The sequence below is a fragment of the Apus apus genome, chromosome 2 (genome assembly GCF_020740795.1).
Source record: "Apus apus isolate bApuApu2 chromosome 2, bApuApu2.pri.cur, whole genome shotgun sequence".
Taxonomy (NCBI): Eukaryota; Metazoa; Chordata; class Aves; order Apodiformes; family Apodidae; genus Apus; species Apus apus.
This window is the reverse complement of record NC_067283.1, coordinates 4233232-4256173: the sequence shown is the minus strand read 5'-3', so window position 1 is coordinate 4256173 and position 22942 is coordinate 4233232. Positions and strand designations below refer to the sequence as shown.

Here is a 22942-nt window from a genome sequence, read left to right as displayed (position 1 = left end):
CCTCTCTTTTTTTTTTTTTTTAAAGCATAAAGGAACCTGGGTCACTGCAGATCCTGGTCAAGTCAGTCAAGGTGCTACCATGCCACCCAGAAACCCTCTTTAAAAGCACGTAGGTCCATCTGTACTATCAATACACTCTCTTTCTTCCAAAGGTCTCAAATGATTGAGAACACACACTAACATTTGGTAGTTCCACTGAGGAATCCACATCCGTGGCATTTAGACAAAGGTTAGTGCCAAGGAGAAACCAAGGAGGTTATTAGTGATAGGACCTGCTTTCTCAGCAGGAAGAGGACGAGACACCTGACCTTTTCTTTATCAGTGAGCCTGGATAATGGTTAAAAAAATAAATAAAATTTAACTGAGCCCTTCCATGAAGTCTCAAAGGCCAGTTCCATTCTGTTTCCAAGGACATTCCTGTAAGAGGCCAAGAACCAAACCACTCCTCTAGAGCAGGCTGGTGTAGCTGCCCATGTTGTTTGTGATCAAGACTCTAAATCGTGTCAGAGTCCCTACACTGGGAATCCCAGAGCCAGATGACAAGACAAAGAACCATTTCCCTATCCAGGGAGATTTGCTGCTTCCCCTGGACTTGGATCAGGGATACTGAGGAGACACTTAACAGGCTCATCCAGTCGTTGGACACTTGCTACAAAATCACACGGGGAGCAACGACACAGTCAAGGGAGCCCGTGAGCACATCAACACAAAAGGCCTGAATGACTAGAGCTCTGGGACAGACAGATTACAGGATGCTATGGAGGAATTTAGGAACACTGACAAGGATATGGAGATGGTGTTAGGAAAGCAAGAACTCACCCACAGTTCATGCTTGTGGGAGACTTCATGGGCTAAAAGAAGTGCTGCTTCTCTCATGTTCGTGGCGAAAGGCTGAACATAGACACCTTGGGCCTGCTGCTCAAACGGGCAGGTGACTTTATAATGGCAAAGAAAAATGGGGTTAAGTGAGCCAATTTCTTCCTTGCCTCCTTTGCCACTGAGAAGGTCTCACAGGTCTCTGAGAGTCCAAGGAGAAGATGAGCGACTGGAAGCAGGTATGGTCGAAGTCAGGGATTACCTGTGAGACCCTGACTCATCCAGTTTCATAGAACCAGATGGGTTTCACCCATGGGTGCTGAGAACTGACTGATAGCATAGCAAGGCTGCTCTCTATCGTAATTGAAAACTCACAGAAATCCAGGGAGGTCCTCAAGTCACTGACAATTATTGCACTTTTCTTAAAAAAAACAGGTTAAAAGTTCTACCTGGGGACCTACAAGCTAGTCAGCTCTCCTGTTTGTGGGGAAGGGTTGAAACAAGTCCTCCTGGGACACACTTCTGAGTGCATGAAGGAGGTGGTGGTTATTTGGAATAGTCTGTGGAATAGGATGTGGAGGTCTTGGTAGTCAGTAACCTGCACAGCAGGCAGCAGAGTGTCCTGGCAGCAAATGCAGCTGACAGCATCCTGGGCTGTGTTCAGCAAGGAAAACTGTCTGAGGGAAATGACTAACCCCCTTGGCTCTGTACTCATTAGAACACACCTACATGATTTGCAGACGTGAAATGTCACATACATTTTTGGGACCCCTGACATAAGAAAGACGTTGATCAACTGGATGGAGTTCAATAGAGAGTCACCAAGCTGGACAGGGTCTGCAGCACATGTCCTGTAAGAAGCAGCTGAGAGAACAGGGTTTGTTCAGCATGGAGAAGAGAAAGCTGCAGGGAGGAAGAGATCTGTTGTGTGAGACAAAGTTCATCTTCATAAAGAAACACAGAGTGATAGTGGCAAATGGAAGAACCTGAATTAACACCCTGTCCTGACTATTCTGGACTACCAGAAGAGTCATCAGCTTGAAGGAGGACAAAGAAAAAACAGGCAAAGGGATCCCAATAACCTTTCTGGAGAAACAGAGCCCCTGCTGCAGCTCCTCCTGGGCTTGTCACAGCAGAGCCATCAATGACACAATGAAAAGGCTCTCCTGTGCATCTTCTGGACTGACAGGAGGGTTTATAAGATGCAGGGAAGAGCATTATAGGATTCCTAGAGATGTTTAGAGAAGGAATCAAAGGCAGGGGAAGGTAGGGGTCAAGTGATTTGGGAAAGATCAATCAGATACGTGACAATAGAAAGACAAGGAGTTAGAAGGGGCTGGATGTCCACAAGCCAGGGCTGGTCAGCATGCCTGTCTTTCTGCACCTGCTCAGTGCAGTCTGTCCTGTCTCCTTACTATTAAACCTTATTTCTAAACACTGTCCTAAAGAAGTGTCTCTCTCTTCTGCAGCTGTATGTGCATATGAAGGCCTGAGAAATCTGTTTCTCATGCTATTAACTCATTTTTTCCCCACATCCCTGATTGAGCTAAGGGCTGAAAAAAAGACAGGCAGCATAAAAAGAAAAAATAGTGAACCTAAAAATGCTTTGATAAGAAGGAGCACAACCAGATTTTTTTGTTTAGCATCCAAAATATGAGTCAAGTCCTCTCCTGTACAAATCAGTCACTCTTCAAAACCCTTCTTCACAAAAATGCTTTTTGTTCACAAAAATGCCTTTTGTTCACAAAAAGTTAAAGCATTTCACACTTGGAAAATCTTTACACATTTCACCTTCTGCTTTAACATACAATGAAACGTTCTGCATTTTTACAAAAACCACAGGAACATTAACTAGAAACATATAAATCATTTTAAACAACATATAAAACATCGGGCTTAATACAATTATTTTCTCCACAGTACAGAACAGAGAACAACAAACTGCAGCACGTACATCATTGTGTGCAATTATGCAAGCAACATATAAACTGTTCTAATTACTTTGCATTGATACCAGATCCCATTGTATTCAAGCTTTGTAGCAAAAAGATGTCAGCTGACTCCAGGTGCCTTTAAAAGCCAGCTCTATTCTGCTCAATGTGCATTACTCACTCTGGAAAATAATAGTATTTACAGACACCACAATGTTCAAGCAAAGTTTTAAGAAGTCTTTCCAGACCTCACATTTACTGGATTGCTGGAACTGTCACTCACACTACTGACAGTATTTCCCTCAGCCCCTAGCCAGAAGAATGTTTCTAGACCACACACATTCAGCAGCCAGTGGTGCTGAACCACCCAAATTAAATGCCACGCTACCCCAGCTGCTGTGTGAACAGTTGGTGAGCTCAGGGTCTGCCAGCGTCACGGACTGGCATCCTGAAATCTAGGGTGGTGACATTTGTTAGGTTGAGGACTAATTACAACCAGAAGCCTCTAAGGCTGGAAGAAACAGTGAGCTACAATATTGACCTGTGGGGGAGGACATCACAAACCACTGTGTGTCAGGCAAAATCACTTCCAGGCTGCCCTAAGGCAAGTGAAGCAACAGTGGAAAAACCCACTGTGCGCCAAAACTTAATTGAATCAGAGAAGTACTTGAGCTTAAATATATTTAACAAGACATCTGGAACTGTTTAGGGAACTCTCAAGGGGGAAGAACACTCCATGCCAGGTCAGGTATGCTCCTGCAAGTAATCCAGTCTATGGCTGACACCATGCTGGAGCAGGAATCACTGTGCTTATTGCCTCAAATTCCAACATTGCAAATTCATCAGAGGAATTTTTATGGACTCCGTGTATCGCTTGGTGATCTAATTGTTTCCCCTCCTTTTTTTTTTTCTTTTGTCCTCAGTGCTTGTATCATGGTAAAAGGGTTGTGGACAACAAACTAGCTCAAGTGAAACACCCCAGCTACAGACTGCTTCACCTGTAAAACTAAAATTTTCTAAAACTGGAGGAGCACTGGCTATGCAGAACTCCAAATCCTGCTCTGATCATACTAGGCTGAAGAGCACACCATGAGAAGTGGTGACCCAAGATACTACACTGGTAACATCAGGGATGACTCAGCTTGTCCTGATATTGCAGAGAAACTTCTTGGTGTTATCACTACTAATTGCCATGATCAGGATATGCAGTTATGGAGATCCAGAAGGCTGTGGCTCCAGTACTCCAAATTTCACACTAAGTTTGAAGAAACATAGTAAAAATAGCCTAGCCAATGCCTTTAAGTAATTCTTTTTCATCATTGGGAACAAGACTTCCCAATGTCTGGATTATCTGTCTATAAATAGCGCATTTTCCAGGTAGATCTGCCCTGCCCAGGCCATGTGGGACTGCAGCCTTGCTGGTGGTGTCACCACCCCTTCGTGATACGGTAACCCTTGACACCCAGCTCACCTTCCTCTGCACAGGAGATCTGCTCTTGCTGCTCTCTGACATTGGGAAAACGGGCAAGATCATCAGAGGCTTCTAATTAAATGTTCTCCCAACTGTGCTCATGCTGAGCCTAAGATACACATCCCCCAACTCCCCCCACTCCCCCACATCCCCCAGCAGACACCCTCCAATTCCCATCATGGCTGATTGACAGGAATCCAAAAGTCAGAGTGAGGACTTGACAGCCAGTGTTCCCTGTCCTTCCATGTTGCACAGATGAGATCCTGCCCAGGTCCTTGGAACACACCAGTTTTGGTGCTTCTGAGTGTGTGAGTTATTAGCTGAAAAAGTACGTAAAGCAAGAAAGAATTTGCATAGTAAAAACCAAACCTCACATTTCAATTTCACATTGAATTCTCTTGCATTAATTTTCCACAGAAAAAGCACCTCCCCTTTCCTCTGCCTGACAAAACCTCATTCAGCTGAGGAGTCCCATGACCCCAGGGGTGCTCACCTTGGGCTGCGGGGAGATGCTGTGTTGGGAGATTCAACATCTTTACTGATGACCTGGATGTGGGGATTGAGTCCACCCTCAGTAAGTTTGCAGATGACACCAAGCTGGGGGAAGTGTTGATCTCCTGGAGGGTAGGAAGGAGCTGCAGGAGGACCAGAACAGGCTGGGTCGATGGGTGAAGGCCAATGGCATGAAATTCAACAAGCCCAAGCGCAGGGTCCTGCACTTTGGCCACAATAACCCCAGGCAGCACTACAGACTGGGGGAAGAGTGGCTGGAGAGCAGCCCAGCAGAGAGGGACCTGGGAGTGCTGGTTGACAACCAGTTGAACATGAGCCAGCAGTGTGTCCAGGTGGCCCAGAAGGCAAATGGCATCCTGGCTTGTATCAGGAACAGTGTGGCCAGCAGGAGCAGGGATTCTCCCCCTGTACACAGCACTGGTGAGGTCTCATCTCGAGTCCTGTGTCCAGTTCTGGGCCCCTCACTTCAAGAAGGATCTTGAGGTGCTGGAGCAGATCCAGAGGAGAGCAGCGAGGCTGGTGAAGGGACTGGAGGGAAAGTCTTATAGGCATGGGCTGAGGGAGCTGGGGCTGTTCACCAGGGAGGAGACTCAGGGGGGACCTTCTCACTCTCTTCAACCACCTGAAGGGAGGTTGCGGTCAGGTGGGGGTTGGGCTCTTTCTCCAGGCAACTAGCAACAAGACAAGAGGGCTTGGCCTGAAGCTGCTCCAGGGGAGGTTTTGGTTGGATATCAGGAAGCACTTCCTCACAGAGAGGGTGATTAGACATTGGAATGGACTGCCCAGGGAAGTGGTGGAGGCACCATCCCTGGATGTGTTCAAGGAAAGGCTGGATGTGGCACTTAATACCATGGTCTAGCTGATGTGGTGGTGTTGGTCATAAGCTGGACTTGATGATCTTAAAGGTCTTTTCCAGCTTCAATAATTCTGTGATTCTAAAAAATTTAAAAGATTCTAAATTTAAAAGAGATCTGCCACCTGTCAATGTGCCAAATGCTTCAGTCCTAACAGAGCCTGCTGAGTATTGCTTAATGTGTGGATACGGAGGAGACACTGTCCCACGTGCTTTAAAACTACCCAGTCCCTGTAACAGTCGTGTTCAGCGTGTACCACAACGCTGCAGTGGACACATTAAGAATGAAACACTTGAAACAGATTAGTGATGAAGGTAAAACTCATAAAATCAGCATGGTAAGAAGGCTGTTACAGAAAGTGTTTTTCCGAAGCCCACTATTCTTTAGCACAGCTGACTAGTAAATCTTCCCCAGCTTTGAAATGCAGTTTCCTGATTTCTTTCTGTTTGTATCCCAGCTGAGCTTGCTCTGTGTCCTTGTGAGACCTTGCACCACAGCACACGTGAACACCCACTTGTGGGAGTACCTTAGGAACTACTTTGGAGAAAATCAATCCCTGCATCACCACCTCATGTCACCTCTTTGTTAGGTTGTAATTTAACCTACTTTTTAGCAGTAAGAGTTATATCATAGAATCATAGAACTGTTAAGGTTGGAAGGGACCTTAAAGGTCATCAGGCTCCAACCTCTCTGCCATGAGCAGGGACATCTCCCACCAGACCAGGCTGCACAAGCCTCATCCAACCTGACCTTGAACACCTCCAGGATGGGGGCTTCCACAACCTCCCTGGGCAACCTATTTCAGTGCCTTCCTACCCTCATGCTGAGGAATTTCTTCATGAAAAGAAACCTTGAGAACACCGTCTCTGCAACAAACAGTAACAACCAGATGGAACAGAGGGTACCAAAGTCACCCTCACTGTTCTGAAGCTGGTAGTTCCATTGACAACAGCATTTCTCGGTGCTGCAACATCGACCTGTAGGAGCCGGGGGCATTCCCGGCACCTCCATTTCAGCATGGAAAAATAAACTTCCAAGAACTGCTAACTCCGTCATAAGGGAAAAGAGGTATGAAAACCTGGCCACAATTAAACACTGCTGTACTTCCTGTGCATAACAGCATCCTCTTTATAAGAGAAATGGACCGTAAAAGACTGTTAAGGCATTAAGGAGTTGAAACTCTTCAGACCTGAGTTTTGTCATTGCATTTTATTACACTATCTCTGTATTTCACTATCTGCACTTAGACTTCCCCCCCTGCTACCCAGATTCTTGATATACCACAGGCCTCCTGTGGTTTCTCCCACCAGCAGGACTTGGGCTTCCTCCTGTGCTCTGTCACCCTGATCTGATCACTACTGGTTTCCTATCTCTCTCTCTTTTTGTTTTTTTTTCCTTTTTTTCCCCCTTTTTTAATTTCCCCCCCCCCCCCCAGGAATTTGAGAGTTCTTCCTGCTTTACAAAACCACATCATGTGGAATCAGCTCATGAGCAGAAATTCTGTTGTTTTTGCAGTGGACATTGAATTTCAAGTCGCTGAAAACACTGTGTGCAATGTCTGCAAAACAGCCAGAGCTGCAATCACTGAGCGGTGATTACGTGACACTATTCCTGTTCCTTCAGGAATTTCAGAGGTTGATGTATGGGGTTTACATGCCAAGGTGCTGGTAGCAGGAAGGTGAGGAGTGGCTGCAAGGGTGGCCTCTGTGAGAAGAGACCAGTGTTGGTTCCAGATGGCTCCACAAAGCTCTGGCTGCAGGACACAGCTGAGCCCAGGAGCAAAGCTGGTGATGCCTCTGTAAAAGCACATTTAAGAAGGGGAAAACTGTTGTGCAGCAGAGTGTGAGGAGTAAGAAAGAAAAAAAAACAACCCTCTGGACACCCAGGTCCCAGGAGGGGTAGGAGGTGTTCCAGGCACTAGAGCAGAGATTTCCCTGCAGTCCATGGAAAGGACCACACTGCAGCCTGCAGCCAACCCTGTGTCAATGCAGGAGAAATGTGTGAAAAGGAAAAAGCAGCAGGGAGAATCTGTTACGGACTCCAGGGAGACCTTGGAGCACCTTTCAGTACCTGAAGGGGCTACAGGAAAGCTGGAGAGGGATTTTTGACATGGGCTTTCATACACGACAAGGGGGAACAGTTTCAAACTGAAAGAGGGGAGATTTAGGTTAGATATTAGAAAGAAATTCTTCATTAAGAGGGTGGTGAGAACCTGGTCCAGGTTGCCCAGAGAAGCTGTGGCTGCCCCATCCCTGGCAGTGTTCAAGGCCAGGCTGGATGGGGCTCTGAGCAGCCTGGTCTAGTGGGAGGTGTCCCTGTCCATGCCAGGGCGGTTGAAACTAGATGATCTTTAAATTCCCTTCCAACCCCAAACCATTCTATGACTAAGCTTAATTTAGCAGCTGTGTTTTTTGTTTGTTTTAGACAAGAGTGCAAGTTTACTAAAGAAACATACACGGTTAAAAGCTGCATTAGCACAGGATTAATAGGTGTCAAATAACTATGTATGCTTCTTAAATAAATAATAACTAAAAAAAAAAACAAAACACACAACCAAACAAAAAGCTGTCCCCACTCCCAGCTGTTAACATTCCTTCCTGAAATTTTAGCACTTAAAACAACTCCCGAGCCTCTTGCTGCAGTGGTTACACCATGAGCTCCTTCAATTTTAAGTCCTATCATCGCCTTCCTTTCCAGAGGGAGGAGTTTTCCTGGCTTCCGATGACACGGTCTCCACAGCAACATCCCTCCAGGAGCCGGACTGCCCAGATCCCGGCCCCTTCCATCCCGCCCGGCCGCTGCTCCAGGGCTGCAGTGGTTAAAAGCCGCAGGGAAGAGCTGCAATGTCGGCAGGCTGGAATGATTTGGTAGATGGAAGTCAAGATTCCGCCCCCTAAGCAGACTTCGGGCTAAAAATGGACAACTCCTTTGTGGAAGAAGTGGCTGCATCACTGGTGAGAGAATTTCTCAGCAGAAAGGTAACTTGTCTCGATTTTCTCCAGCTCGTATGAATGGGAATGGCACAATGGAAGATGCTGAGCGCGAAAAGGGGAAGAAGGGGAGTGGGGGGGGAGGCTTTTTCCAGCCGTAAAGCTGCTAGACCTGAACCGAAACAAGCCTGCCCGGTAAGGATCCGCACTACATCTCCCACAATGCCTGGACATGAAGGCAGCTTCCTCCTCCTCCTCCTTGGGAAAGCGCGATTCTTACCCACACGCGCCTGCAAAACCCAAGGTTAAATCAAGGAAGGCAGGTTCAGGATTTTTCTCGTTAATTTACTTACCTCGCCCTTGGCCTTGTGTTTGCAAGGGGCAGACGAAACTTCCTGGGACTAAAAATAAAAATATAAAAGGTAGCGGTGCTAGAGGAACCGGTACCGTGTTGGTGGGATGCTCTTTTGGGGCTTTGTTTTTCTTTTCCGATTGTCGGTAACAGCTTGGCAGACAGATGTGTCTGTGGGGAAGGGGAGGGAAGAGGCCACTGAACTTTTGACAAGCTTAATGCTGTTAAGGAAACTTTGTACTGTAGGTGAGGGGAGTGTGGGACTGAGCAGCAGGAAAGGCACCTTCACGTTTCCAGGTGCAGGTGGCCACCACCTTGTATTTACGTGCAATCCCAAGGAAATACTGCTAATGTCCATCCCAAGGCACTCCCTCAGTGCCAGGAATGAGTTTGCTCGTGTCAGAAATAAACTGAACAGCCACTGACTTAACTAAGTGCGACAGAAACCTCGATTTTCTTCATCCGTTTTGCATCCAGTCTCCAAATGTGCATTTTCTATGTTAGAGAACAAAGCTGAAACATTTGCCAGGAGAATTGCAGAGGCAGAATTCATTGTTTGCCTTTATCCATTATTATATTTCATTATTTACTGCCAGAAGTATGAGAGGCTCGAGTCATGTCTGTTCAATGAGAGGCTCAAGTCTGTTCAATTGATTGCAAAGATCTTTCAAATGAAAGACATTTACACTTCTGAGTTAGATACGTGTAAATATAAAAGTGAATAGAAGCAGAAAAGAAAATGGAATGTCCTGGTGATAAAACAGACCATAGAGCTTACAAGAGTAACCGATACTGGAATTGCTGTATCTATTTCATACTACTCTGGGGTCAAAACCAAAGGGCACAGATAAGCCTTCATGCTTCTGCAGAAGTGCCGCCCTGCAGCCCCCAAATCTTTATTACAAATCAGAACCAACTTTGAGAACCATCCTTCATTCGCCACAGCTTGTCAGGTTACCTACATCTGAGCCAGACAATCCATCTGCAGAAAAAGAAATCCATTCTTGTAACAACAGCCCTTCAGAGAAGAAACCAGGACTTTCTCAAACTAGTAGTCTGCTGTTCTACCACATGAATTAGTTCAGGAGTTGACTCTTGACATTTCACAGTAACTCAGTCTCTCCCTCCAGAAAGTGAGGCGCCCAGAAATGTTGTTTCTGACGTGCCCATCTATGCTGACTACAGGTACAAAGTAGTTGAGGAAGTTTCAAGACCCCACACCATCGGATCCCACAGAGATCTGACCCATTTCCAACCTAGGACTCATCAGAATCACTTCAAGTCATGATAAAGGTTCTGAAACCCGCTCTGAACCCACCGAGAACACAACTGATGTTCAGACTCTGTAACTACCCAAGTCAGAATCTCATATATGAAATGCTGTATCACATCTCGATTGAAAAGCAAACTCAGTATTTCTGGACATATTTGAATGAGAAGCCCAGGTATTAGCAGGGGGCTTCATAGAGACCAGTCATTCTGATGAGGCTGTTGAGCATTTAAGTCACCTGCATGGAGGTGCTTTTTTTCATGTTTGATCATTTCCCTCTCACAGACAGTATTGCCACCTTATTTTCACATCTGGGCTGTATAAATGCCAGACTTGACCATTAAAATACAGGTTCTAAGGGTTATCTTGTTACTTCTTACTGCCATTTTAATGTATCCAGAAGTTTCATATTACATCCAACAAAGTAAATAACAAAAGCTTGGGTTTGTACTGTCTCGAGTACTCTGAAATCTGACACTTCTCCTTCTCAGGGTTTGAAAAAAACCATCACTACCATGGACCGAGAGCTTCCACGCTCGGAACTTAGCATCAATAACAGGAATGAACTTCGAAATGTCCTCCACCTGCACTCCTTGTACAAACAGAACAAGGTAAGGAAGCAGATCATGCTCCCCAAAATGTGGTATCAGGTACCACAAAGCTAGGCCAGCTTTGTGTATGACCACATGGTAGAGGACTCAAGCTAGGGCATGTAGCGAGAGGACAAGAGGTAATGGATAATAACTGGAAGAGGGGAGATTTAGATTGAACATTAAGAGCAAATTCTTCACTATGAGTTGGTGAGACCCTGGCCCAGGTTGCCCAGAGAAGCTGTGGCTGCCCCATCCCTGGAAGTGTTGAAGGGCAGGTTGGATGGGGCTTGGAGCAACCTGGTCTAGTGGGAGGTGTCGCTGCCCATGCAGGGGGTTGGAACTGGATGATCCTTAAGGTCCCTTCCAACCCAAACCATTCTAGGATTCATGTCTGGTACTGCATTTCTGTGGACATACAGGGAGTTTCCTGAGGAATGGAGAGCTTAACATGTAGGTGAGATTGCAGCTTTGGGGATGAAGCTGAGACCCTGGCAGTTCATGAACCCTGATTACAAACTGCAGCCTCCAATAAACCAGAAACAATTACTCACTTCCAACACCTATTCCATCATTATAGCCAGTTTATTCCATTTTGGAAGTACCCTAAGCATGCCAGTTTCTGTGTGCAATTTTATGCAAGACCTGGCAGACAGAATTACACTTCAAGCATTTATTGTTCTTTGAAATATAAGATAGCAGCATTTGATGAAGGGGACATCTATAATAATGTGACTTCAAAAAAATCCCCCAGTGTAGTTGTATCACTACAGCAGACATGGTAGCATTTTTTACTTAACCTCTAAACTTCTCCGGTGTTCTTCATTGGTTTTTCTTTGTTCTTTAAAATGAAATGCTTGTCTGTACAGGGCACATTTTCCACAGTACTGTTGAAAAACAGTGTAGCAAGTGCAGTAGGGTGTTGCCCTATACTTAAAGAGTTATCCCAAGTACCTGAATAGAGTTCCAGAGTCGATGGTTCTCACCACGTTCTGATAAAATAAACCACAAATACTGAAGTCAGGTAGTAAAAATACTGGCTGTTCATGCTAGATGCCTCTGAAGCTGAGCAGGTAACACTGGAAAAGGTGTATCCTCACACAGTTGCCACGCTTTGCCATGTTTAGCTAAAATGCAAATAAGGAATCAGCATAACAGATTGTTTCTTCTGTATCCTGCTTATTTAATGTAACACAGCAACACCTTGGAGCTCTTGATGTTGATTCTCCAGCTGACATCTTTCAGCTTCCTGGACTGTTTGTACATCACATCTGGGATATAGCCATAGGCAGCTAACTTGAGATAGTAGATGTTCAGCTGCTGTGTAAAAAGAATATGCTACCTTAGGCTGCAGCAAGACTAACGAAGAGGTTCAGCAGTCACCAATAACCTTATTTTTCTTTTTGGACAGGCAAAGGAGAACCCACTGAAAACGCTTCTTGAAATTATTACTAATTATTTCCTTGAGCGCTATGGGACTTCCAGAAGCATCAGTTCAAGTTCTGCTCTGTCAGCTCCTCAAAGTAAGAGCTCAACATCTCATCCACCCAACTGCTCGGATGAAGATCACGTGCAAGGCAGTTCCATTGTGCCTGAGAAGGGTGAAACTAAAGCCTGCAGGTAGTGTTATGTCTTTCTCTTTGCCCTGGCTCATAGCTTTATTTTTCTTTAATAAGAGAAATAGTGTTAAAATTTGTGTCATTTATCCCTTCAGCTACACTACCCTTTCTTAGTTATCCTGATAACACAAAGCTTAAATCCCCAGATTATTAAAATCTCCTATGCCAGCCACCCTTCAGCAATGCTTTTCTATGTTCCCTACTAATCACAAAGACTGATCTCAAATGCGTATTTCAGCTACTGAAGCACAAATATGAGGTTTTATGCCTTGTAAATAGGAAATACTCAATTGGAAGCACATTCTGATGAGAAACTAATTAGCTGCACTCAAACTTCAGGTCAGAAGCAAGGCTTATTATCTTAAATTCAGTATTGTAACAAACACTAGAGGTTGTTATTTCCATTTTACAGGATAACAGGAAACAGTGTAACCACGTTTTGCAATTACTTTTATTAGTGCCCCCTCCCTGGAGGTGTTCAAGGCCAGGTTGGATGAGGCTTGTGCAGCCTGGTCTGGTGGGAGGTGTCCCTGCTCATAGCAGGGAGGTTGGAACCTGATGATCTTGAAGGTCCCTTCCAACCCAAACCACTCTATGATTCAAGGTGTAGTAACAGCCCTAACAACTCTTCAATGGAAAGCTTTTAAAATGGGCACAACAGAGCAATTTACCTTCCCAGCCCTGACTCCCAGGGAATTAATCTAATTTTATTCCTCATCTTAAACACAGTATGCTCAAAGTAGCCAAGTCTGAATGTCAGTGCCTGCAAAATCCCAGCAAATCCTTCCTGCCAGGGCAAGAGAAACAGGATTTTGCAAGTTGATGCTACGAATGACAGAATGGTAGGGGTTGGAAGGAACCTCTGGAGATCACCAAATCCCACCCCCCTTCCAGAGCAGGACCACCACAGAATCTGGGGCAGGTCACACAGAAAGGCATCCAGATGGGTCTACAGAGTCTCCAGAGAAGGAGACTCCACAGCCTCTCTGGGCAGCCTGTCCCAGTGCCCTGTCACCCTTACAGTAGTTAAGTTTTCCCTCATGTTGAGGTGGAACTTCACGTGTTCCAGTTTGCATCCATTGCCCCTCATCCTATCACAGGGCACGACTGAAAAAGAGACTGGCCCTTCCCTCTTGTTACCCACCCTTCAGATATTTATACACATTAATAAGATCCCCCTCTTAGTCTTCTCTAAACAGCCCCAGGTTTCTCAGCCTTTCCTCATCAGATGTTCCAGTACCTTACCCTCCTTGTAGCCCTTCACTGGACTCTCTCAAGCAAATCCCTGTCCCTCTTGCACCGGGGAGCCCAGAACCGGTCACAACACTCCAGGTGTGGTCTCACGCCCGGACAGGGAGAACCTCCCTCCACCTCCTGGACACACTCTTTAAAAGGGAGGCAGTGCCAACAGACGAATTAGCAGCTTCTCTTTATGACACAGGAGCTTTCGGCATGCTGTCAGGGACCCCGCCTCCCCGCCTCAGCCTGCCACCCCACGCTGCTGCCTCGCGTTCCCGCTCTGCTGTACGGCGCGTTGCAGTTGTCCTGTTTCCCCTCGAGAACCTCTCCCCGTGGCCTGCCGACGCCTTCTTACTAAAACAGAAAAGCTTTCTGGTACAGAGGAATGCTCTGAACACCCCTCCCTCGGACGCCAGCAGAGAGAACCGCCCACCCCGCTCTCCCTCCCTCCCGCCAACAAAATGGCGCCGCCCCCCTCCCCGCGCGGGGACTTGGGGCGCAGTGTGCGCATGCGCACCACGGGGGAGGGGGGGCGGACCACACGCCCGGGCAGCGAGTGCTCGGCGGCTGGGTCAGAGCGGCCCTCGCTGCTCCGGAAGTGGTGCCTCCTGGGGGCCGCTCTGCTTCTACCCTGGAGGGCAACTCTATGGTTTTAACCCTGCACTGGCGGGCGGTTTGTCGAGCCCCGCACACCCCTGTGCTCACACCCTGTGCTCACACCCCTCTGCTCACACCCTGTGCTCACACCCCTCTCCTCACACCCCTCTGCTCACACCCTCTGCTCACACCCTCTGCTCACACCCCTGTGCTCACACCCTGTGCTTACACCCCTGTGCTCACACCCCTGTGCTCACACCCTCTGCTCACACCCCTCTGCTCACACCCTGTGCTCACACCCTCTGCTCACACCCTCTGCTCACACCCCTGTGCTCACACCCTGTGCTTACACCCCTGTGCTCACACTCCTGTGCTCACACCCTCTGCTCACACCCCTCTGCTCACACCCTGTGCTCACACCCCTGTGCTCACACCCCTGTGCTCACACCCTCTGCTCACACCCTCTGCTCACACCCCTCTGCTCACACCCTGTGCTCACACCCCTCTCCTCACACCCCTCTGCTCACACCCTGTGCTCACACCCTCTGCTCACACCCTCTGCTCACACCCCTGTGCTCACACCCTGTGCTTACACCCCTGTGCTCACACCCCTGTGCTCACACCCTCTGCTCACACCCCTCTGCTCACACCCTGTGCTCACACCCTGTGCTCACACCCTCTGCTCACACCCCTGTGCTCACACCCTGTGCTTACACCCCTGTGCTCACACTCCTGTGCTCACACCCTCTGCTCACACCCCTCTGCTCACACCCTGTGCTCACACCCCTGTGCTCACACCCCTGTGCTCACACCCTCTGCTCACTCCCCTGTGCTCACACCCTCTGCTCACACCCTCTGCTCACACCCTCTGCTCACACCCCTGTGCTCACACCCCTGTGCTCACACCCTTCTGCTCACACCCTTCTGCTCACACCCTCTGCTCACACCCCTCTGCTCACACCCTTCTGCTCACACCCTTCTGCTCACACCCTCTGCTCACACCCCTGTGCTCACACCCTGTGCTCACTCCCCTCTGCTCACACTCCTGTGCTCACACCCTCTGCTCACACCCCTCTGCTCACACCCTCTGCTCACACCCTTCTGCTCACACCCTCTGCTCACTCCCCTCTGCTCACACTCCTGTGCTCACACCCTCTGCTCACACCCCTCTGCTCACACCCCTCTGCTCACACCCTGTGCTCACTCCCCTCTGCTCACACTCCTGTGCTCACACCCTCTGCTCACTCCCCTCTGCTCACTCCCCTCTGCTCACACCCACACACACGGGCGCCTTCCCAGGCACCGCATCAGAGCAGCGCCCTGGGTGGGAAGGACCCTCCAGGGTCACCCAGCCCGGCCGGCAGCACAGAAACACAAACCCAAAGACAACACCCGCAGCCCGGCCCGCTGGAGCGGCCAGGTCTCACCTCCCAAATCTGCACCCGTTTTGAACGTCTCCAGGGATGGTAGCTCCACCACCTCCCTGGGCAGCCTGTGCCAGTGCCTGACCACTCTTGCAGTACAAAAATTCTTCCTAATATCCAGTCTAAACCTCCCCTGGCTCAGCTTCAGGCCATTTCCTCTGCTCCTGTCATTATCCCCCTGGGAGAAAAGCCCAACACTCACCTCCTCACAACCTCCTTTCAGGTAGTTGTGGAGGGCAATGAGGTCTGCCCTCAGCCTCCTCTTCTCCAGACTAAACACCCCCAGTTCCCTCAGCCGCTCCCTGTGTGTTCTCTACACCTCTCACTGGTTTGGGGTCTCTCCTCTGGACCTGCTCCAGCACCTCAATGTCCTTCTCACAGTGAGGGGCCCAGAACAGCACACAGGGCTGGAGACGTGGCCTCACCAGCGCCGGGAACAGGGGCAGGATCACTTCCCTACTCCTGCTGGCCACACTATTCCTGATGCAGGCCAGGATGGTGTTTGCCTCGGCCACCTGGGCACGCTGCTGGCTCAGGGTCACCCGGCTGCCCACCAGCACCCCCAGGTCCTCTTCTGCTTGGTAGCAGCTTCCCAGCCACTGCACAGCTTTCCGGCCACTGTGCGCAGGTGTTTGAGCACACAAATGCAAAGAGGAGAAGTAAAACCCCCCAGGCAGAAGCAACATCTGCCGGGAATGCTGCAGTGCTGCGAGGAAGGGCCCCTTGCCAGCATGGCACAGGCAGCATCCCTCACGGGGCCAAGTATCCTCCCTTCCTGCCCCAGCCAGCCAGCGGGGCAAGGGACAGCCAAAAGTGACAAATGAAGGGAAAATCAGAAAGCAAAAGGCAGAATTGTCCAATCTTCTGTGAGTACAAACTTGGAAACGTTGCCCAGCCACGCGATGAAAGCTGTCGGCTGAGGAGGGGGGCAAAATCCTGCACTCACTTGCAGGTTTCCATCTAAATCCTGTGTCATTTTGTCATTGTTTTCATGCCTCCATATAAACCAAACTCACTGGTTCTGCCTTCTGGAGGTGCAGGAGGCTGAAGCTGGCTGGGAGAGGGACACGTGGAGTTTGGGTCCTGTGTTCATATAAACCAGTATTTGTAACTGATTTTTCTTTCAAAACCGCCCGAGAATCTGACCCTTGGACACAAGTATAACTTCTGAGCAGGTGGCTACATTTTGCTGTTGGATCAGGACTTATCCCAGCCAGTGAGGTTGTGGTGTGGCTGTAGGATGAGGTTGCAAAGCAGCTGTAACAAGGACTGTCATGGGCTGGTGGATGGGTTGGCTTAGCTCTGTCCTATTTCATCCCATGAAATGGGCCAGTGAGAGAAACAAAAGCACAGCTCTGGATCCTCCTCGCCATTTCCATCCCCTCTGGCCAAGGAAAAATCAGGCATTCCCAGGTCAACCAGTCAGTGCCTGAAACTAGTTTTCATTTCAACTACCTGGGTAAATATAACAAATGCTTTTAGGAGTGGAGAGTGTAGTTAGACATGTACTCTTCCCTGGTTCCTTATTAAAGAGTCCTCTTTCCTTCTAACTGACCTCTTGACTTTCATTTTGGGTTTCTCTAACTGGTAAAACAGTCTTTAAGCTGGCACACTGTGCCCTTTGCCAATGAGGAGTGATGAGGTCCCAGGTTAGAAGTAAGTCCTCAGATTTCTTAATGCTCCCACAGACTCATCATGCTCCCTTCACACAATCACAGAATCATCCTGGTTGGAAAAGACCTTGAAGATCATCAAGTCCGACCATAACCTAAATCCACCAACCATGACCTAATCTAACCGTTCAGTGCTTAAATCATGTCCCTAAGCACCACATCTATATTTCTTTTAAACACTTCCAGGGATGGTGACTCCACCACCTCACTGGGCAGCCTGTTTCCATATGCAGCGTATCTTCACAACAGGAGACACTACATGAAAAAAGCAATTTTTACTGGTAAATAAAAGGTAAATTTTTTTTTGTGGTACAAGAAGTTTCCACTCACAAAATTGCTTTACTATGAGCTAGGATAGAGAAAAAAACCAAACAAACAAACACAAAACACAACATCCTAGGGTGAAAAACAAGTTCAAGGACAGTTATTGTAGAGACAACCAGTATCTTCAGGTTACACAGGGTCTAAATTTATCATCTGACAAAAAGACATGTCAGTGAAGTGGGAACTACTCAATAAAAGAACTTCCATTGAACAGTGACACAGTGTTATGCAGACAGTGAAACAGATCCTGATGAAGAAAATTGGACCTGTCATGATTTTTTAGAGGCAAAATTGATGGCTTTTTTTCCTTGAAGGAAGACCATGATTTGTTAAAAGAGATTTTTAAGAAAGAAATGCTGATAGTGTTGTACAAACGGGGTCACAAATCTCACTTGCCTTTCAGAAAAGCTTGTTTATAGCATTATATACGTGTAGGAAAACAGATGCAAACAGTGAACTACACCTTGTGTTGCTACCTGGAGGACCAGGCTGAGGAAGATGGGGAAGGTCAAATGATAGCAGAGGAGCAACCTATTATCAAGGAAAAACCCAAATACAAGAGTACCTTTCTTTTTGAAGTGAAAGAAGTGTTCTACATCTGAACAATGAAAGGGATCAGCAGAGTCAGTCTCAAGTTATATGATAACAGAGGCTGTGAGCAACAGAATTAAGGGATTTTCAAACTGCCAACCAAGCAGATGGAGAAGGAATGGGAACTGCTGCTGGTGGCTTATGACCTTTCTGGTGTGATATATAAAATATATATATATATATATAGTTTGCTTTCTGTTATGGTATGGTACACATCACAATAAGGAAGTGGGTAAGACTAAAGTAAAGTGTTACACATATTATCACCAATTGTGACACACTAATGATAAAGAAATAATGTCCTGAACACCTACATAGAGATGTTTAAGTGAAAAGGGATTGTGTTTGAGTACCACTGCTAGATAATAAGTAACTTAGTTTGGCAGCAGTACCTCAGTTAGCCAAGCAGATGTTTTAATTGATTTCATTGTGCATTGCTTTGCTGTTTGAAGTTTTGCCTTTTTCTTCCTTGTAGAGGTGATGTTGAGAATCCACTAGACAAAATCCCTCCATCCAGAAAACATCAGCAAAAAAGTGAAAAATGCCACACAGGGACAATACACAACAGCCACTTACCCTCTGATGGGGATAAGAAGCTAAAACATAGTCAAGAAGATTTAAAAGCAGCAACGATGTCTGAAGAGCTGAAATCCACAATGAAGGAGAAGCCAAAGCCCAAGTCTGGACTCATTGTCAGAGGAATGATGGCTGGACCAGTAGCAAGCTCACCAGAGGTGATTTCCAACACTTACAAAATATTTGGCTTGGCTGTGGATTTTATAGCTAAGCTTCTGTGATAAAGTCACTTGCAAATAATATTAAAATGACTTTTGCATGCTAATCCATTAAATCTGCAGCCTGAAAATATGTGGTAAGTTAGGGAAGTGGTTCTGGTTAATTCAGAAATTAAAGCTGTTTCAGATATAACCACTACATGCAACTACCCCCTGCATGTCTGTAATCTTAGGTTACAGAATTTCATAGAAACATAGAATCATAGAATCTGCTGAGTTGGAAGGGACCCATCAGGTCCAACTCCTGTCCCTGCATAGGGCACCCCAAGAATCACACCATGTGCCTGAGAGCATCATCCAAATGTTTCTTGAGCTCAGGCAGCCTTGGTGCTGTGACCACTGCCCTGGGGAGCTTGTTCCAGTGCTCAACCACCCTCTGGGTGAGAAACCTTCTCCTGATATCCAACCTAAACCTCCCCTGAGCCACCTTCCTGCCATTTCCCCAAGCCCTGTTGTTGGTCAGAGGAGGGAAGAGATCAGGACCTGCCCCATCTCTTTCCATTCTTGATATCTTTTGACAGATAGGATTTTTCCATTTTCCTAGGAAAACTGCTTTTCTATCTCAGCAGTTATCTACAGCTTTCCACATTTTTTTAGTCATGGGTATCTGTTTTATTTAGGTTTTTCTGAAATGCCCCATTTAATTAATAGCAGTTTGGAGTAGAAAATGACTTTCAGTTTGAAATATGTTTCTAAATTGGTCCAATCAGACTACATTCTATCAACACATGTTTTAAAAACACAGTTTGAAAATTCTTTCTTCTTCTATTCTTTTTTTTTTTTTTTTTTCCTTTGTGGTTCTTTTATATAGACAGGAACTTACCCTCTGTAAAACAAGGCTTGTAATAATGACAAATTGAAATATTTTCAACATATCATTGAGATAATGCTGAAGACAATATGGAAGTTAAATAGATTAGTTGGATGTTTCTAAATAGCTATGATTTGGAAAAAAAGAACAGATACCTGCAGTGGGCAGTCTTTCCAGTAAAATGCCTTATATATCTTGGTTTTCTGAGTTACAGGTACAGCCCCAAATATTAAGCTTATTGGAGGTATTTTGTTGGTGTTCTTGAGGAAAAGAAATCAGTTTTTAATGGTATATAGCATCTTTAATGCTGTTCACATTTCAAGTAAGAATATATGTCTCATTTAGTATCAATTTTTAAAAAATCTGATTTACTATAGAACTTGACTCTGAAGAATAAACACGTTGCTTAGCCCAGAAATCAGTGCTAGAGCTTTCCTTTGCTTTTCATGTTTAATCAAAGGTGCTGAATTTTAATCTCTGGTTTTAATGGCACTTCTTTGTAGGATCTGCACAAAAGGAGACTTTCGAAACGCTCCACTAGCATATGCAGAACAGCACAGCTGAAGGGTGAGGAACATGAAGAAAATTACCTGAATGTCCCAAGTACTGATTTTCAAGAAAGCAAAGGATCACAAGTAAATATGGAGTTTGCATCAAAGACTATGTCAGGCTCACACACAAGCTCAGCCTCTGAAAAATTAAGGAACATCCCCAAAGGTACAGATGACTCTGTTGCTAAATTATTGTCTGACAGAGAGAGGACCAAGACAGAAGAAAGAAAATCAGTTTCAAGCTTTGGTACAGACAGCCATGAAAAAAGCCTTAAAGTGAGTGCCCCTCACAGACATTCAGGGTCTGGAAGAGAGAAGAGAGAAAGATCCCTCAAGAAAAATGAGACTCGGTTATCAGGCCACAGGTAAGAATATTTGTAAGAATATTATATTGAAACGTTGAAGAAACCTGTTGGACAACTAGGAGTGACTGAGGTGGGCCTTCTGATTCCACTGAGGGGAAGTAGCTGGAAGAGATGAAGACACTGAAAGGCAGAGAAGTGTTAAGATTTAAATTAGTAGCTTTTGACACCCCAAACCACTCAAGACTCCTTTCTTGGTCAGTGGAGAGACCCCAGAGGTGCTGGTTTCTCTTTACTGCTTCAAAAGGCAGCTAGTTACTAGTTCAGGCTTAGACCACTTAGACATCTAAGCAGTACAGGTGACTCCCACCTGTGGAGGTCATCTCTGGTGTTCCAGGGAAACCTTCCTTGCTCCTTAGGAAACAGTATGGATGCTGCAGCCTCACAGCTCTGTGTCTGAAAGCACTTTACTCTAAAGTTAGCTCAGATTTTCTCTTTTAAATTAAGCTGCATTGCTTCACATTGATGTAAAAGGTTTAGAAAAGCCTCCTTCTGTGAGCTCCAAATATGTATTTTTGGCTTTTTTTCTGTCTTATACTCCTAGTTGACCTTTTCTTCATGATAGTTTTTTAAATTATTATTATTTTATATGCAGAGAAGAAAGGGACACATGGAATTTTGTTTATTTGAGTTTTGCCAAAGAAGTAGAACCCAAATTGCCACATCTCAAAGCTGGCTTCCCAGTGGGGCTGTGACTTAGATTGGATTTTGAAATACCTCAGGTTGATTAATCCACCAGAGTTTAACCAGCCTGAAATGCAGAAGATGCTCTAGGTTTGAGCAGTGCAGGGCAACTGTGCCCTGGCTATGCATATGTAACAACTGCATAATAAAAACTGCTGTTTCACTGCCTAGCACTTCTCTTCAGCAGCTCTCAGACAGCTTTAATCAGGGGGTGATTCTCACTGTGCCCATACTACAAGAGGACAAAACTGAAGAGAGACACTTGCATGCTACAGGTTACAAACCAGGTCGACAGTACAGTCATCCTTGAGAACAGAAATCCTGAGTGTTGGTCTTGTGGTGCACTCCCAGTGCTAGAGCTTGTGTTATAGTTGGTAGAAATGTTTTTGAGTTTGTATCACCTGCTGCTCCATAAACTATGCTGAAACTGCAACCACAGACTTTTAAAAATTATCATTGCTGTTTTGTTTTCCTATTTATTCACTTATAAATCTTGAGACACTGTGGTTGAGGCCATGAGGAAGCAATGACATAGTCTCTCCACATTTATGTTAGAGGCTGTGGGAATTAACAAACTGGTGAAATGCTGGAGCTGCAAATGCACCAGGACTGACACTTTCATTCTGTCTGGAACCAAAAATCAGCTGAAAATCATTACACAGTTATTTGCCTGTGTTAACTAACTTCATTTTTAAAGGATTATTGAGTAACAGGCCAAAGTACTACAGTCCTAAGTCCTAAAATCCATAAGAGGTCAGTTCTGTGTTGTGTACTGTACTGGAAAGCTGAGCAATGTCAGCTAACAGCTGAACCCTGGCTGTACAAATCCATCTGTTGCTGATCTGGAACGGAGGCCTGCAGATCCACCTGTGATGTTCTGCTTCCAGAAGGATTGGTTAAATCTTGCATAACTCTGTGTGAATGCAGAGACACAGCTCGTAAGTCCCTGTGGAAGCAAAAGCAATGGGCTCTGACTCCATGCAACTAGTTTCATATATAAGACGTATGAGGTGGTGCTAATCCAGCCTTTATGCTCTCCAGTTTCAGGGTGGTTTATTACTTAATGCTTAGCATTCATTGAAGTAGAGAATGCAGCTTCCATGGGCTTTTGACAGCTGCCCACAAAGCTGATAGAAAAAGCATATTCCTGATATTTGATAATGCATGTATAGTACATAATTTAAGACTGTCAAAGGCACATTGGACTGGATAACATCTTTTGGGAAGGCTGACCAAGAAATCTCTTGTACTAACTTCACTTACCTGTGGTTGGATGTGCTGATACTTCCTAACCTGATGCAGTAATTATGGAGTGAGCAGAAAAGGAGAAGATGGACTCAAAGGGGACTGCCCCAGTGCACCATTTTGTGCAGTGTAAGTGCAGTGACTGCTGGAGTAAGAGGTTTGGAACAGTTTCCTTCCTTCAGAGAGCTGGTTTGGTTTCACAGAATCACAGGAACTTAGGGGTTGGAAGGGACCTCGAAAGATCATCTAGTCCAACCCCCCCTGCAAAAGCAGGATCACCCAGAGCACATCACACAGGAAC

At 46.2% G+C, this 22942-nt stretch overlaps 1 protein-coding gene across 3 annotated transcripts in view; it reads left to right on the top strand.

Annotated features, from left to right (window-relative positions):
* Window positions 1-8316: 8316 nt before the first annotated feature.
* MINDY4 (MINDY lysine 48 deubiquitinase 4) overlaps window positions 8317-22942 on the top strand; it is an 88112-nt gene continuing 73486 nt past the window's right edge. For all 3 annotated transcript variants that reach the window (XM_051610395.1, XM_051610396.1, XM_051610394.1), the window contains exons 1-5: window positions 8317-8563; window positions 10629-10748; window positions 12139-12347; window positions 18670-18928; window positions 20303-20715. In XM_051610395.1, coding sequence (XP_051466355.1) covers window positions 8501-8563; window positions 10629-10748; window positions 12139-12347; window positions 18670-18928; window positions 20303-20715 — 1064 coding nt within the window. In that variant the 5' untranslated portion in view covers window positions 8317-8500. The remainder of the gene's footprint in view (window positions 8564-10628; window positions 10749-12138; window positions 12348-18669; window positions 18929-20302; window positions 20716-22942) is intronic.